This window comes from Balaenoptera borealis, assembly GCF_965194805.1.
Source record: "Balaenoptera borealis genome assembly, chromosome: 7".
In the NCBI taxonomy this organism is placed as follows: domain Eukaryota; kingdom Metazoa; phylum Chordata; class Mammalia; order Artiodactyla; family Balaenopteridae; genus Balaenoptera; species Balaenoptera borealis.
In genome coordinates this window covers 53,316,191-53,332,323 of record NC_138864.1, presented here as the reverse complement: position 1 = coordinate 53,332,323, position 16,133 = coordinate 53,316,191, and the positions used below count along the sequence as shown (strand labels likewise).

General features: G+C 42.4%; 1 protein-coding gene across 7 annotated transcripts in view; it reads left to right on the top strand.

Moving 5' to 3' along the window:
- Positions 1-16,133, top strand: part of ABCB4 (ATP binding cassette subfamily B member 4) — a 106,854-nt gene that overhangs the window by 20,482 nt on the left and 70,239 nt on the right. For 3 of the 7 annotated variants that reach the window (XM_082398205.1, XM_082398211.1, XM_082398210.1), the window contains exons 2-4: positions 4,282-4,373; positions 8,378-8,432; positions 12,308-12,458. In XM_082398205.1, the coding sequence (XP_082254331.1) occupies positions 4,282-4,373; positions 8,378-8,432; positions 12,308-12,458 (298 nt within the window). Of the gene's footprint in view, positions 1-3,970; positions 4,071-4,281; positions 4,374-8,377; positions 12,459-16,133 lie in introns of those variants that run through there. The other 4 variants (XM_082398206.1, XM_082398207.1, XM_082398208.1 and 1 more) reach the window with 4 other exon arrangements.

The following is a 16,133-nucleotide window of genomic DNA, read 5'->3' as shown; positions in this document are numbered from 1 at the left end:
CCGCGATTTCCATCAATGAAATAAGAAGCATGTGACGATATGGAATGTGAAACAGAAGGTGAAGATATGGAACGGATGATAGACGTTGGAGGAAAGAGGAACTATGAAATAATGATCCAGGAAAGTGGAAGAGTAAAGGCACTAAGGAAACATTTGCTGTTGGGCAGCAAAGGTTGGGATATACTAGTGTATAAGACAGGAAAAAAAAAACCTTTGTTCGTAGGAATCTTGCATCCCGCAGAGTGGACAATAAATAATATGCATAATAAATACATTAAGTATATAGTAAAGGGCCATTTAGTTTCGTGGTGGGACCATTCAGATGGTTTTGTGTTTTTCTTTAGCCATGTTCTGTTGCATGGTGGAAGCTTGTAGTAGTTGGATAATTTAAATAAGCAGGGTTGTAGTTTTACCAAGCAAGCCTGGTAAAGAGAGAAGGCAAGGGAGTTGCAGATGTTTGCAAGATTGGTGGAACACGGAACACCAGAAGAGTGAGGAAGGGTTAAAAGGTGGTAAGATCAATGGATTGGGGGAAGAAGATGTTTAACCATCCAAAGCATTTGATCCATCTCCTCTATCCCCACTTCCCTGCCCTAGTTTAATGTAGTGGCTTAGAACAGTGCCAGGATTAGAACTCTAGCTGTGTCAATTATAAAATCTCTACTCTGTTTCATTTTAATTTTGTTTATCCCTGTCCAAAACACATTGCCTTAATTACTATAGTTTCATAATAAAAGTCTTGATACCCAGTAAGGCAAATCTTTAAATAATTTTTCAAAATGAAGGTGAGTTAAATTTTCAGGGAAAAAAAAGCTGAGAAAGTGTATCACTGACTTAAAGGAAACACAAAAATGTTCTTTAGGTAAAAGGAAAATGATCCAAGATAGTGGCTCTGAGACGTAGGAAGAAATAAAGAGAAAGAAAATGATAATAAATATATAAATCTAAATAATAGTGACTATAAAGTAATATTCTCATAAGGGTCATAAAAGAAAAAATTAAAGTCCATGACAATAGTAGTATGTGAGTCAGAGATGGATAAATGTGGTTTGAGAATTCTAAAGTTCTTGCATTGTCCTGGAAGAGGAAAAAGTACCACTGATTAGTCAAAGATACGTCATAATCTCTAGGAAGGAGTTAACTGTTAAATAGAAAAATAGAAGACTATAGACTTAATAAATCAAGAGAAAAGAAACAAAGAATAAAAATATTTAATTACTCCAAGAGAGAGCAAAAATTAAGATTAGAAAAGAAAGAACTAGTGGAACATGTAGAAAAAGTAAGACAGAGTGGGGGAAGGACATTAACCCGACATCAACAAGAGCAAAGCAGAAGTATCTCAATATCCTACCAACAAAAGAAAGTTAAGATTTCTTACAGCCTGAGTATCACTGAGAAATCTCCAGTGTATCATAGTGGCTTAAATATTGTTTTTGAATGAACAACCACATGGATGCACCAGGTAATGTTGTTTTATTGTTATCAAATAAATATAAAAGTGGCCCTTGGAATGGGCTGTAACACAGGCAAAAACATAAACAGTCATGTGGACATGGCTCCTCTCTCCCCACAAACATGCCTCAGATGCAGAATACACGTGATGAACACTTCTTATAGGGACAACTTTGTGAATAGACTCTGAGAGACAGACAGACAGGCACACACATCTTATTCCTGGGTCCTTTTGTTTGTTTTTTTGTTTTCGTTTTTAGCTCAGAAGCTTCCTACTTCCTCACGTATCCGCCTTTTCTCTCCCTCAAGTTGTCTTTTATAGAAACTGAACAGGCTACCATCTCCTTATAGGCTACGGAGTTTTATAATGTCCTTCAGTCACCACCAAGCTTTCTTTCAAGCTAAACAATTCCAGTTGCTTTAATCTCAGAGTATTTTAACCTAGTGATCTGACCACCTGTTAGACTTGTGAGGAAGAGGAATTCTGGTTGATCAAAGAGAATCCTCATGATTGTGCTGGATGGGATAAGAAGAAAAAATATTTTAAGGAAAATCCGTAAATAAATTCATTTCTAATAATTCCAGAGCATGCCATAGTTTTTGTTTGTTTGTTTTTTAATTAATTTATTAATTTATTATTTATTTTTGGTTGCATTGGGTCTTTGTTGCTGCGCGCGGGCTTTCTCTAGTTGTGGCAAGCAGGGGCTACTCTTCGTTGCGGTGCACGGGCTTCTCATTGCAGTGGCTTCTCTTGTTGCGCAGCACGGGCTCTAGGCGTGCGGGCTTCAGTTGTTGTGGCTCACGGGCTCAGTAGTTGTGTCTCGCGGGCTCTAGAGCGCAGGCTTAGTAGTTGTGGCGCACGGGCTTAGTTGCTCCGCAGCATGTGGGATCTTCCTGGACCAGCGCTTGAACCCGTGTCCCCTGCATTGGCAGGTGGATTCTTAACCACTGCACCACCAGGGAAGTCCAGTGCCATAGTTTTAATCAACTCCCAGCATCTCTTCAAATCAACTTCTGCCTAGCTCAAGGTAACAGGCAGAGCAGGATGAAGATGAGTGGCATATCTAAGAGGGAGTGCTAGAGCTGCTGGTTCCTATCCCAGTCTCTTCTCCTAAGCCTCTTCTGATCTTTTAACTATTAATGCTAGTTGTCATTTATAAGGTACCTCCTATATGCCAGGCACTTTGCACACATTATGTTTAATCCTAACAACACCCCTGTTTTATGGTTTCGGAGACTGAATCAAGAATTAAACTGCCGAAGCCCAGACAGCTAGTAAGTGGTAGAGGTGAGATTCATTCCAAGGTCTGCCGACAACACCACCTCTTATAGGATCCTCTGCTTTAAGGTTCTCTGGGAACCCAAGAAAGCCATGGGATGACTTCTGTGTTAATAAGACAGAGCAGGAGCAAGGACCAGCAGGTAATCCTGCTACCTGGTTGGGAGGAAGGAAAGCCATATTTATGGAGTGTATTCTGTTCTAGGCTCAATGCTAGCTCCTTTTACCTTCTTAGTTCATTTATTCCTCACAGTGACCTGGTAAAAGAGATGTTTTATCCTTATGTTACATATGAGGAAACTGAGGTTTCGACAAGTGAGAAAGTGTCCAAGGTCACATAGCTAATAAGATGTGAAGCTCTGAGTTTGAATCCCACTGGCTTCAAAGCCATGATAACATATTACTCCCTGTTTTAGATTCTTCCTTTGCAAAGGAGTGCGGAGAGGTCAATGAAAAGCGACAAGAAGACCACACGGGGGACTCAAGTGGGCGCTAGGTGTAGAGATAATTTAGCACAGGGAGAAGTCCAAGATTAGAGCAGTATGCCACAGGAGGACACTGGAGACTGGACCCTGGTCTCGAGGATGCAGCCTCAGGCGGGACTTAACCTCTCTGGGCATCAGTTTCTTATTGTTTAAAACAAACAAACAAACAAAAAAAAAACAGCGGGTTTTGAATTAGACGATCTCTAAAGTCCCTTCCAGCCCTAAAGTTCTGTGTCTCTAAGAATTAAGAGGGCACCGACAGAGAGAAGCTTAATGTGATGATTCCAGGTGGCCCTGCCCAGCTCTCGTCGTCCCTGGAGATGGTTGGGTTTGGTGGCCCGGGGACCAGACCTGGGGATGCAGAAGCGGGAGGCGAGCCTAGGGGTCTCTCTTGGTCCTCGACTGTCCCATGATTAGTGAGCGTCTAGAAACTGTCCCGCGCATGGGTTTAAAAAGAACACTGAGCGCCGAGGGAGTGTGACAGTCACTTTGTAGGGCTCGGGTGGCCCGCCGGGCGAGGCTTTCGGAACACCCGGCGGCACCGGGCCGGTCGAGGGCTTATCAGCAGTAGCTGGTGCAGCGGGCCCGGGGCTGGCTGCTCGCCCGGGTGGGCGGCGGCCGGCGGGGCACCTCGGGCAGCGAGGGCGGCGCGCCGGGCCCTTCTCCGTGCTTGGCCCGCCGTGTGAGCCGGGCGGGCGGCGGGAGCGGCTCCTGCGGCCCGGGGGCCCTCGCCCGGGGCCGACGCGTGCGCGGGGGTGAGCGGGGGCGAGGCCGCCTCTGCGAACAAAGTCCAGGCCCCGCGGCCGCAGCCCTGGTGCGCCCAGCAGCTCCGCCAGAGACACACGAGGTCCCAGGTGAGGGGAGCTTGGGCGCGCCGGCTCCGACCGCGGGACTCCGGGGACAGTGGGCTCCGGGCGGCGGCAGCGCGACTTCCACGCGGCGTCCCCGGTCCCCGCGACCTGTCAGCCGGCCCCGATCCCTCGGGCAGGGTCTGCGAGGAGGCTGGTCGACCTCCCCGTGCTGGGGTGGGTGTTCTTGGACCTGAGACTGTGGTTTCTCACCTAGGCTGAGATGGATCTAGAGGCGGGAAGGATCGGAACAGTCCGGGTCCCCAGGAAAACGGAGGACGAATTTGAACGGGGCAGCAGCAGCAGCAGGTACATAACCCGCAGCCGCCGCTTTCCCGCGACCCGTGAATCAGCAGGGCCAGCTCTGGCTGAGGGAAGAAGTTGAGAAAATCTGACGATGCCTTTGGCCTTTGTTTCGGAGCTTCCGTAGCGTCTTGTCTGAGGTTCTGACCTTACCCAAGGAATGTCACTGAGGCTTCTTTTGCAACAGGCTCAGGAAGAAGAGGATGTGTTTAAAAGTGCCCGCTTCTCTTTGTGCAGGGTGATCCGATGAATATGTGTGGCATAACATTCCTTGCGTTATGTAACCCAAAACTTTTCCGAAAAACTTTCATAAACATCATTTGATCTTTTATGCCTGCAGAGCATCAGACATCTGTCGTTGATGGTTGTGCTTTTTAAACAAGTGTAGTGAAGCAGAAGCCTCCTTCCTCCCCCTCGTTATTCCTCTTCCTCCTCATTTTACCCATCCCACCCCCCTCCTCCCAGCGCCAGGCTGCTTCCTCTTTCTCCCCTGTGGGTGGTGAGGGGTGAAGGGGGGAGGGGGACCTGGGGCAGCCTCATTCTTCCTAACCTGTGCTTCCAAAGAAATTTTTGTTCACATGCAAGGGGGAAACCTCTTTCTTGAATGTCTTTCTTCCTGTGATGGCTCTTCGGTTCCCAGAGTTCCCTTGTTGCCCACGCTTCATGGACCTTAGTAGGGGCAGAAGCAAACCAGTCAATGACATGTTGCCATTGTCCCACTTTCACCGTGGGAATAGTGAATCACTTTCGCCTTCAGCCTCAGTTTATGAGGCTGTTGTGGTCTCTGAGTTCATGCCAAGCCACCCAAAACTAATTGACCTGTGTCATCCAGCGATCACCCCGAGGGACAAATTTTATCAGGTTCTGTAGTGTGTCCTCAAGCTGCAAGGGACCTGATTAGTCAACGGAAAACATGCCTATCTGGTGGTTCAACTGAGGCATTATTTTTGTCTGTTAACGTCTTCATACAGTGATCTTGCCTTATTCCTTCTACATACCATGGTATTCATTCATAGAAAGTTTGGCGTGACGCATAAAATTGGTATTTTTTCTGCTAGAAAATAATTGATATTATTTCTACTAGAAAAATGTGGGTTTCGTCAGCTGACAATTTAGGCTGGGATTGACTGTGAATCTATAAATAGATGGCATTTTCTGGAAGAAGGCTATTTATGTATTGCACTGGCTGAACATTTGATGAATGTACAGAGGGGTTTTCCTGCAAAAGATGCAGTGACATAACAGAACTCAAGGAAGTTCTCAGAAGTGGAGCTCACAGCCTTGTGTTGGAAAGAGGACAGTTCAAAAGAGAAATACAAAAAGCTAAGAATAAGTTGAAACTGTAAGATTATGAAATTAAGTGTAAGGAGACAAATTTTTATAAAAAGTAGACTAACGCTTATACATTAAAGGAAGTTCAGCTCACTTCAGTTATCTAGGGAAAATTGAGAGTTAGTTGCATGCTTGTTCCAATCATGCTGTTATTGCCTATGGCACATTCTTTTGAACACATTTCATTGCAGATGTCTGTCCTTTGATTTTAGCGAATGTTCTAGATAATTTGGGATCAAGTCCTATGAGTAAAACTTTATCACCTACCTGGACATTTAAGCTAAATAAATTCATTTTATGTTTTAAAAAAAAAAAGCTCTCCTAGAGTTTGCATTTATTGTATGGAAGATAGATATAAATAATACATATGCTGAATATGTAAACTACAGCAAATGTTAGAAGGTAATGAATGCTATGGAAAAGCATTAATCAAGGCTAAAGAAATCAGGAGTGCAAAAAGGAAGTCGTTTGCAATTTTAAGTAGGGTGGTCAAGGTAGGTCGTACTGAGAAGGCAATATCTGAGCAAGAACTTGAAAGAAAGGAGGGAGGTGTGTGGCATCTGAGGGAGACCATTCCTGGCAGAGGTAATAAAGACTCTGCGATGGGAACATGGCTGGAATGTTCACAGAACAGCGACAACAGAGACAGCAGGGTGGCTGGGGCAGAGGAAGCAGGAGTGGGAGTGGGCACTGTGGTCAGAGAGGTGACAAGGAAACATCATGTGGGGCCCTAGAGGCTGATGTAAGGATTTGGCTTTTACTCTGAGAAAAGTGGAAGCCATTGTAAGTCTTTGAGCAGAGGAGCAGCATGATATGAATTAAGAGTTTTTTAAAAATCTGCGTTATTGAAGTATAGTTGCTTTACAATGTTGTGTTAATTTCTGCTGTACAGCAAAGTGATTCAGTTATACATATATGTGCATTCTTTTTTAATTCTTTTCCATTATGGTTTATCACAGGATATTGAATATAGTTCCCTGTGGTATACAGGAGGACCTTGTTGTTTATCCATCCTATACGTAATAGTTTGCATCTGCTAACCGCAAACTCCCAATCCATCCCTCTCCCCACATCCCTTGGCAACCACATGACTTGAGTTTTTAAATGATTACTCTGACTACTGTGTTGAGGAAAGACTAAAGTGGGCATAAGTGGAAGTGGAGAAACAAGGCAGGAGTTCTCCTGGCTATTGGGATAGCCATAAAATTGGTGAGCAGTGGTTGAATTCTAGATGTATTTTGAATGCAGAGTTGAGAGGATTTCCTGACACCACTCCCTGTAATCATTCAGAAGGGTGGCCTTTACTAATTTTATTTTATTATTTATTTATTTAATATAAATTTTTAAATTTAATTTTATCTATTTTTGGCTGCGTTGGGTCTTCGTTGCTGCGCGCGGGCTTTCTCTAGTTGCGGCGAGCTGAGGCTACTCTTCGTTGCAGAGTGCAGGCTTTTCATCGCGGTGGCTTCTGTTGTTGCGGAGCATGGGCTCTAGGTGCACGGGCTTCAGTAGTTGTGGCTCACGCACTCTAGAGCTCAGGCTCAGTAGTTGTGGCACATGGGCTTAGTTGCTCCGCGGCATGTGGGATCTTTCGTGACCAGGACTCAAACCTGTGTCCCCTGTATTGGCAGGCAGATTCTTAACCACTGCGCCACCAGGGAAGTCCTGGCCTTTACTAATTTTAGATCAGTATGTATGATTTTAGCAAGTGAAGGATTAATTGATCTGGAGGACATTGTTAACATATTCATCTTCCCTCTGTGCATGAGCTCTGCAAGACAGGTGACCATCTCCCGGTTATCCAGAGATTCCTATAGTAACTTGGACGGTTACCTTTGCACTTGGTGATTGCCTTGCAGTCGAAACTGGATAATTTCGACAATTTGTGGACATCACTCTTTTATATTTGAAAGTATAATGTTGATACCCTGAGAAAACCATAATTCAAAAAGAGACATGTACCACAGTGTTCACTGCCGCACTATTTACAATAGCCAGGTCATGGAAGCAACCTGAGTGTCCATCGACAGATGAATGGATAAAGAAGATGTGGGACATATATATGATGGACTATTACTCGGCCATAAAAAGAAACAAAATTGAGTTATTTGTAGTGAGGTGAATGGACCTAGAGTCTGTCCTATAGAGTGAAGTAAGTCAGAAAGAGAAAAACAAATACCATATGCTAACGCATATATATGGAATCTAAAAAAAAAAAAAAAAAAAAGGTTCTAATGAACCTAGTGGCAGGACAGGAATAAAGACGCAGATGTAGGGAATGGACTTGAAGACATGGGGGCGGGGGGGAGAGGAGGCTGGGACAAAGTGATAGAGTAGCACTGACATATATACACTACCAAATGTAAAATAGATAGCTAGTGGGAAGCAGCCGCGTAGCACAGGGAGATCAGCTCGGTGCCTTGTGACCACCTAGAGGGGTGGGATAGGGAGGATGGGAGGGAGACGCAAGAGGGAGGGGATATGGGGATATATGTATACATACAGCTGATTCACTTTGTTATACAGCAGAAACTAACACAACATTGTAAAGCATTTATACTCCAATAAAGATGTTAAATATATATATAATATTTAATATGATAACTACTCAAATTTATATTCAATTGAATTATTTTGTAACAGTTTTTAAATTCAGTCAATTATATTTTTTTTTACAGCAAACAAGATAAGGAAAAAACGAAGAAAGTAAATTTGATTGGACCATTAACATTGGTAAGCTGTGAAATATTAAATATGAATAACTCCTGCCTTCATTTAAATTTGATGTCTTAGATCCATAGCCATAGCAGTACTTCAAGACTGTCTACAGGCAGCAATAGGTTTTCCCTGCTGCACCTGTGCTGTCCTGGATTGGCTCATTGTAGTTAATGGCCCACATTCTCAAGATGGATGATAAAAGAGGTAGGGATAGGCTGGCCATGAGAGCAGAGCTTACTGGTGTACTGGGAAATTGAAAATAGGACTTGTGTTCGTAGCGGCATACAAACCAACCGATTTCAGGAAAATGCATCTCAGCACTTGTTTCACAAAAAACCCCAAATTTAGTTTAAAATAAGCTTGCATATAAAGAGATTGTTAACTACAGAAAATTGTCAATGATTAAGAAATTTATTATGTTCACGTTGGCTTCCAGGAAAATTAATTAAATATGGAGTTACTATTATGGACTCAGATATGTTTACAACAATTCTCAGTGGTTTTCTGCTGGTCCAAGGCAAGCCAACATACTTTTGGAAGAAGTCGAATCTGTTTTTCATTTGTAATATGTCTTAGAGAGGGGACCCATGAAAGTGTTTGCCCACTGTTGGTGAATATGATGTGTTTCAAACTATGCCGGCTATTTTTTGATAGCAGAGAAGTTGGTATTAAGTGGCATGTTAGCTGAAACCTCCAACTTATGAAGTAAAGGATGAGAGGACACCAAAACATCCATACTCTGGAGCCTGCTACATTCTTCTCATGTCGCCATAAACCCCCTGTTCATTCTCTTCTCCCTTATGCTTGTGATGTTTTTGTTTAAAAGTATCAGTAAGGGTAACATTTTTTCAATTTAGTACTTTAGAGAATAAATTGTTTGTGAAACTAAATCTGGTTTTAATGCATAGGTTTTATTTTTATTTATTTATTCATTTATTTTTATTTATTTTTGGCTGCATTGGATCTTTGTTGCTGCGCGTGGGCTTTCTCTAGTTGCGGCGAGCGGGGGCTACTCTTCGTTGCGATGCGTGGGCTTCTCATTGTGGTGGCTTCTCTTGTTGCGGAGCACAGGCTCTAGGCGCGCGAGCTTCAGTACTTGTGACTCGCGGGCTCTAGAGCGCAGGCTCAGTAGTTGTGGTGCACAGGCTTAGTTGCTCCGTGGCATGTGGGATCTTCCCAGACCAGGGCTCGAACCTGTGTCCCCTGCATTGGCAGGCAGATTCTTTTTTTTTTTTTTTTTTTTTTTTTTAATTTATTTATTTATTTATTTATGGCTGTGTTGGGTCTTCGTTTCTGTGCGAGGGCTTTCTCTATTTGCGGCAAGCGGGGGCCACTCTTCATCGCGGTGCGCGGGCCTCTCACTATCGCGGCCTCTCTTGCTGCGGAGCACAGGCTCCAGACGCGCAGGCTCAGTAGTTGTGGCTCACGGGCCTAGTTGCTCCGCGGCATGTGGGATCTTCCCAGACCAGGGCTCGAACCCGTGTCCCCTGCATTGGCAGGCAGATTCTCAACCGCTGCGCCACCAGGGAAATCCAGTGCACAAGTTTTAAATCTGCCTCCTAGAGAAAACAAAATGTCATGAACGTTAAAGTAGAAATCATTTGAATCTAAAGGTTTAACCTTAAGTTAAATTTAAGTGTAATCTTTTTCACCCTCTGAATAGATTTTTTTGCTGTTGTTCTGATAGAGGTTCAGGACAAAACTGTGTTTTTTAATAGGAGTTAGAATGTATTCTTTTGTTGAAAAATCACTGAAAACAGATCTAGGTTTACTTAGGATATTGCTGTGAAATTCATGGAGTTTTAAATTGAAGCTTGGAGACAATAAAGTTTTATTTAATTAATATGAAAAACTTTAAAAATTGAGGTACAATTAACATATTACATTATATGAGTTTCAGATGTACCATGAAAAGCACTTAAAACATTCCTCAATTTCACATAAATGTTCACTAAAGGAACATTATATGACAACCTGCTCCTGTGCTTGAACTGTGGCCCATAGACCCGAGTGCTCTATCTCCCTTCCCCAGGAGCCATAAAACGAACCTTGGGGACACTGGTCCCTTTTGTAGCAGTTTTAGGGGCCCTTCCCCACTTGTCCTTGACTTTACCTGCTCCCCTTGTTCCATTCCAGGCCCCACCTGGCTTCTGACTCTTTCAGCACTCTTGCTTGCCCTGTGTGCTTGATGATGGAATGTGGTCTCCCAGACTGAACCCTTGGAACTCTTTGAGAACAGTTTGCACACACACCCCTCACTCCCCACCTTGTGCTTTTGACCTCAGGGTGCCCCTGCATAGTGACCCCGTCTGACTCAGCCTGCACTCTCAAGGACCCCACTCCACCAAGCCTGACTCATCATCCATTCTCCTGATTATTGATTCTTGTCTCCCAAAGGGGGGGGGGGGGGATGAGGGAAACGGGCAGCAGGAAAGATTAAAAAGACAGGAAAGATGCAAGGGACAGAGAGGAAGGTGTAGAAACGGAAAACTTATAGATGGAAGATGTAGTCTGGAAGGCAGAGGAGGAAAGAAGATCAAAGAGAGAGAGCCATAGTTCAGTCGATCAGAAATGATGAGAAAAAGTGCGAAATTGGAGAGGACTAAAAAAGATGGCGAGGGACAAAGTGTTTTGGAGTATTATGACACTGATTGGCTGGTTAGTTCTTGGGTGTTGTGCACTTCACTGTAACAACTGGTATCACCCCTCTCCTCTATAGGTGGTACTAAGTCCAAGATTGTTGGTGTGGCCCACCAGGCCTCGTAGACCTTTCTCTAATATCGTCTTCCACGCTTTGTACCGTACACTCAGGAGTTCCACTGCGTGGAGTTACCTGAGCACTCGTGTGGTTTCTGGTCACCCTGCTGTTCTAAGCCTCAACATCCTCCACTTCCTCTGAGCTCCCCATTTCTTCTTCAGCTAATCCCCCCTTACCTTTCAAGATTCTACAGTGAGCGTCATCTCCATGAGCAAGACTTCCCTAAAGCACACACTCATGCACTCCTTAATGTCTGTTGCACTTCACTGTGGAGCTGCCTTCTAAAAGCTAACTTAAACCTCTTAAAGGGATCTTATCCTCAAAACCCAGAGGATCTGTTCCCCCCAACCCCTTTATAATTCTCCCTTTGAACTATTCTGAATGTCTTTCTTTTTAAATTTTATTTATTTATTTTTGGCTGCGTTGGGTCTTCGTTGCTGTGCGCGGGCTTTCTCTAGTTGTGGCGAGCGGGGGCTGCTCTTCGTTGCGGTGCGCGGGCTTCTCATTGCAGTGGCTTCCTTTGTTGCGGAGCATGGGCTCTAGGCATGCGGGCTTCAGTAGTTGTGGCATGCGGGCTCAGTAGTTGTGGCTCGCGGGCTCTAGAGAGCAGGCTCAGTAGTTGTGGAGCACAGGCTTAGTTGCTCCGTGGCATGTGGGATCTTCCCAAACCGGGGCTCGAACCCGTGTTCCCTACATTGGCAGGTGGATTCTTAACCACTGTGCCACCGGGGAAGCCCTGAATGTCTTTTTAAAGGACATACTATGTGTGTGTATGTAAATGATGTCTACCCCTAGTTGCTCTTAATTCACTACCTCAGGAGCTCTGGAAAATCAAACAATATTTCTTAATGGAACCAAACCTTTGTCCCTTCTGATTATATTGCACTTATCCAAATAAGATAGTGATTAAATGGAGTTAGATTGATTTCCTCACAGAATACAAAATAAATAGAATCATGAAATTAATCTGTCAGTGATTGGATTGAAATTCTTTCTTCCCTAATACCTTTATTTGCAACCGTTACAAAAGTACTGACATTAAATAAAAATCTGAAGAACATATCATTGTGACAAAAGAGAAATCCTGTTACACAAGCTAAGTATTCTTATCTTTTTTTTCTTTTTTTTTTAGTTTCGATATTCTGATTGGCAGGATAAATTATTTATGTCCTTTGGCACTATCATGGCCATAGCTCATGGGTCAGGTCTCCCCCTCATGATGATAGTATTTGGAGAAATGACTGACAGATTTGTTAATATTGGAGGAAACTTCTCCTTTCCAGGTAAGCATTTCTCTATTTAAAAAATATATGTGTATTTTACATATATGTTTAACTGAGTGGAAGATTAGAAATTGATTTTTCTATTCATCAACTACTTGCTTCATGGTTCGGACATCTGGGTGACTCCAGATATCACAGAAGGGGTTGTAACATTCTCAGAAAACTTCCTCAAATACTCATTTAAATTTCAACAAATAGGTGTATGCTGTTTGACTTTAAATATAGAGTAAGGAAATATCCATCTCCAGAAAGTTTTGCATTTAAATAAAGTAAGGAAGTCAGTCTACGTGAGGACGGTGGAACTATAACAGAGTATGTCTGGGCAGTGTCCATCCCATTAGTGATTACTGATGAGCTTCAGAATACATCAGTTTGCGTGGTGGTACTTCTTAGCTATGCTCAGCTTGTAGGTCTGTTTCTGGTTTTCTTTTTTATCTCCCCCCATCCTTTTTGCTAAAATTAGACCCACTTTCTGTCTCTAATTTTTGGATCAACAAGGTTGACTGTTACTTGATAGAATACTTTACTAAAGAGTGAATGGACTCAATGTGAGAATGATGTGCTTTGATACTCACTCAAAGGACTATCATTACTGAAGAGCCAAAGGAATCCCATAAGTTAATGTCATCTATGTGAGAGGCTGTGTCAACAGCATTGGAGTGCAGTTTCAGTGGACAAAGTTATTTTCATATTAGCCAGATTTAACATAGAAAGGAAGATATTCATGCTTTCTACAAAGCATGATAGCTCAGTTCCTCCCAAGAGACCTGTGGGCACTAGGCTGGAGAAGACCGAGTGAAGCTTTACTGGCACACAGATGGTGGAATAGAAGGAAAACAACTGATAAAGGAAAGGCAGCTTTCATAGTAAAGATATCTGAGAAAAAGTGGACTCTGTAATTTAGATGACACTCAGTAAGAGTTTTCAGTGTTCACTGATTGACAACTACATATTTGGTTAGCATTGTAGGACTTAATTGTAATTACCTAAGAGAACATGATTGCTTAATTTATACAACAGGAAAAAAAGCTGTACTTTACATAAACATTGATGGATATTAATGCCTTTTAGAAGTCTAGTAAAAGCATCCTTCGAAAGTTAAATCAAGCTCCTACAAAAATAGTTTATTTACTCTCCAGTACTATTGTCTCTGAGAAGAACCTCTTTATAATAAAAATAACACCAATAATAGTAACCTTTCATTGTGTGTATCAGGTGCTAGGTGTTATTTCACTTAAGCCTCACAAGAACCGTCTCACACAGCAGGTAATATTATTTTCTGTGACACATGAAGACACTGAGTCTTGTCCAAAATTATACAGTATTAGGGCAGAATTCAAACCCAGGTCTTTCTGCCATCCCAGCCATGCTCATGCCCATATACATTATACTGCCAATGTAAATAGCTTTCTCCTTTAAAAAAATGTGTTTGGGAAAGTTTTAAATGGATTACTTGTGCTTGACCAGTGGCCAAAACTTCAACACAAACACCATAAAGGTAAAATTGGAGTAAGATAGGATAGTTTAAAAAGCCTTCAAGGAAATGAGGAATTTTCTATTTGTTTTCCTTTTACTTCTTATAAGATCTATAGATCTATAAGACACACACACACATACAGTAGGATGATGCCTATATTTGAACATCAATAAAAAATTGGTTTCAACTCAGGATTTTAAAAAATCAGATTAACAAATGAGTGGATAAACCAAATGTGTTATATACATACAAGGGAATATTATTCAGCCTTAATAAGGAAGTTCAGACACCTGCTACAACATGGATGAACCTTGAGGACATTATGTTAAGTGAAAAAAGCCTGTCACAAAAAGACAATTATTGTATTATTCCACTTATATGAGGTGTCTATAGTAGCCAAATTCATAGAAACAGAAAGTAAGATAGTGGTAGCAGGCGTGGGGGAGGAGAAAATGGGGAGTTGTTGTTTAATGGGCATAGTTTCAGTTGGGGGAAGATGAAAAAGTTCTGGAGATGGGTTGTACAACAGCATGAATATATTTAACACTACTTAACTATACACTTAAAATGGTTAAGATGGTTTTGTGTATATTATCACAATTGAATTTTTTTAAAAATCTGATGCAGTGCTCTTATCACAGGGGAGTTGGCATTTGGTTCGGTTTTATTCGTCCTATTTTTGTTTTTGCTAACACCAGAGTAATTCCACAACTTTCTTATTTGGAGCAGTTTGCTTGTCTTTTCTGTGTTTCTAATTATGCAACCGTATCGCTTTGAAGCTGGAATGGCAGACAGGTACCATGTACTGTGCCCAGGGCTAAATTCAAGGTCTCTCTGGGGAATGGCACGAGCAAGTCACTTACAGACCTGTAATAGCTGGAGTGATAAACTCACCCGAGTTGCCAACTCAGTTTCAGTGGCCTCCAAATTAAATGACACTTGGTCCTCTACAGCCACATTTGTCACTAGGCATATTAGCTGTCTTGGAGGGTTTGGAATGGGAAGTCCCTCAGATGTTATTAATTCCAATGTCCGCTCTTTAGTATTCCCGTGCCTCTTTGGAGAAGACGAAATTGTTACATTTCATACTCAGAGAGCTCATTGGTATGTTTACATTTGTAGAGTTTAGCAAATATCCTGGGGATTGAGAGTAGATAGAGTATTCAGCTGTACTTAGCAGAGCTCGCTGGCTCATCTCAGAGAGATGATGTTTATTTAGAGTCTATTCTTTAGAATCGTTGGATTCTTGGACAGCTAGACTAAATGGGAGCCAAATGAGAAGGGAATGTTAGAAGAAAAAAAGGTTTAAATTACAAGAGGGCCTGACAGTGACTTACTGTGAACAGAGACCATCCTTGTCAACAGAATAAAGGCTCCGTGACAAGGCTGTTCCCTCACAATGACTCGGTTGTGCGGAAACTATGCATAAAACATTCCTCGTCCAAACCTTAAGAATGGAGTCATAGGAAACAGTTTTTCTGCAGAGTATTAGGAACCTGATATTTTATGCCAAGTCTATGTGACTGTAATAATGTAGGAGATTCTGTGGAGAAATCGATGTGCCCTGCGTGCCCTTTGCCACACAGATGAGAGGAAAAGGCAGTTTTGAGCCCCAGTTACCTTAATTAATTACCCACACTACCAAAGCTGCCTGGACATGCACCAACTCTGTCCTGTGCTGAGTGTTTCTATATAATAAAAGAAGTGCTGGGCAGAATCAAGGAAGGCAGACATTGATTTACTTTGAGACTCAAAGTGACCTTATGTAATGTCTCCCCATGTAATCCTTAAGGTATATGTTTATTATTTAGGCCCTTACCAGCTTATGACTTTGGGCAAATTACTTAACCTCTATAATCCCTACTGTTCTCACCTTTGAAAGGTAGACCTACTGATAGAATTAAATGAGGCAATTTATGTCAAGTGTCTGGAACATAAATATTGGGGGAAAACTAGTTGTAAGAACTTGGAAATGAAACAGCCACTCTAAGATTCTGTTTCCCCATCTATAAAATGGATGAATTATATGGGCGCTCTCTAAAATGAATAGGCGGCTTCTAGAATTCCCCGTTTCCTCATTATGGGAGGCATTCAGGCAGGCTAGAGTAGGAGTTCTCCATCCTGGAACATTAGAATCAGTTGGGGACAGTTTTTAGAATTATGATCTAGACTCAGCCAGAGGTTCTGATTCAGCTGGT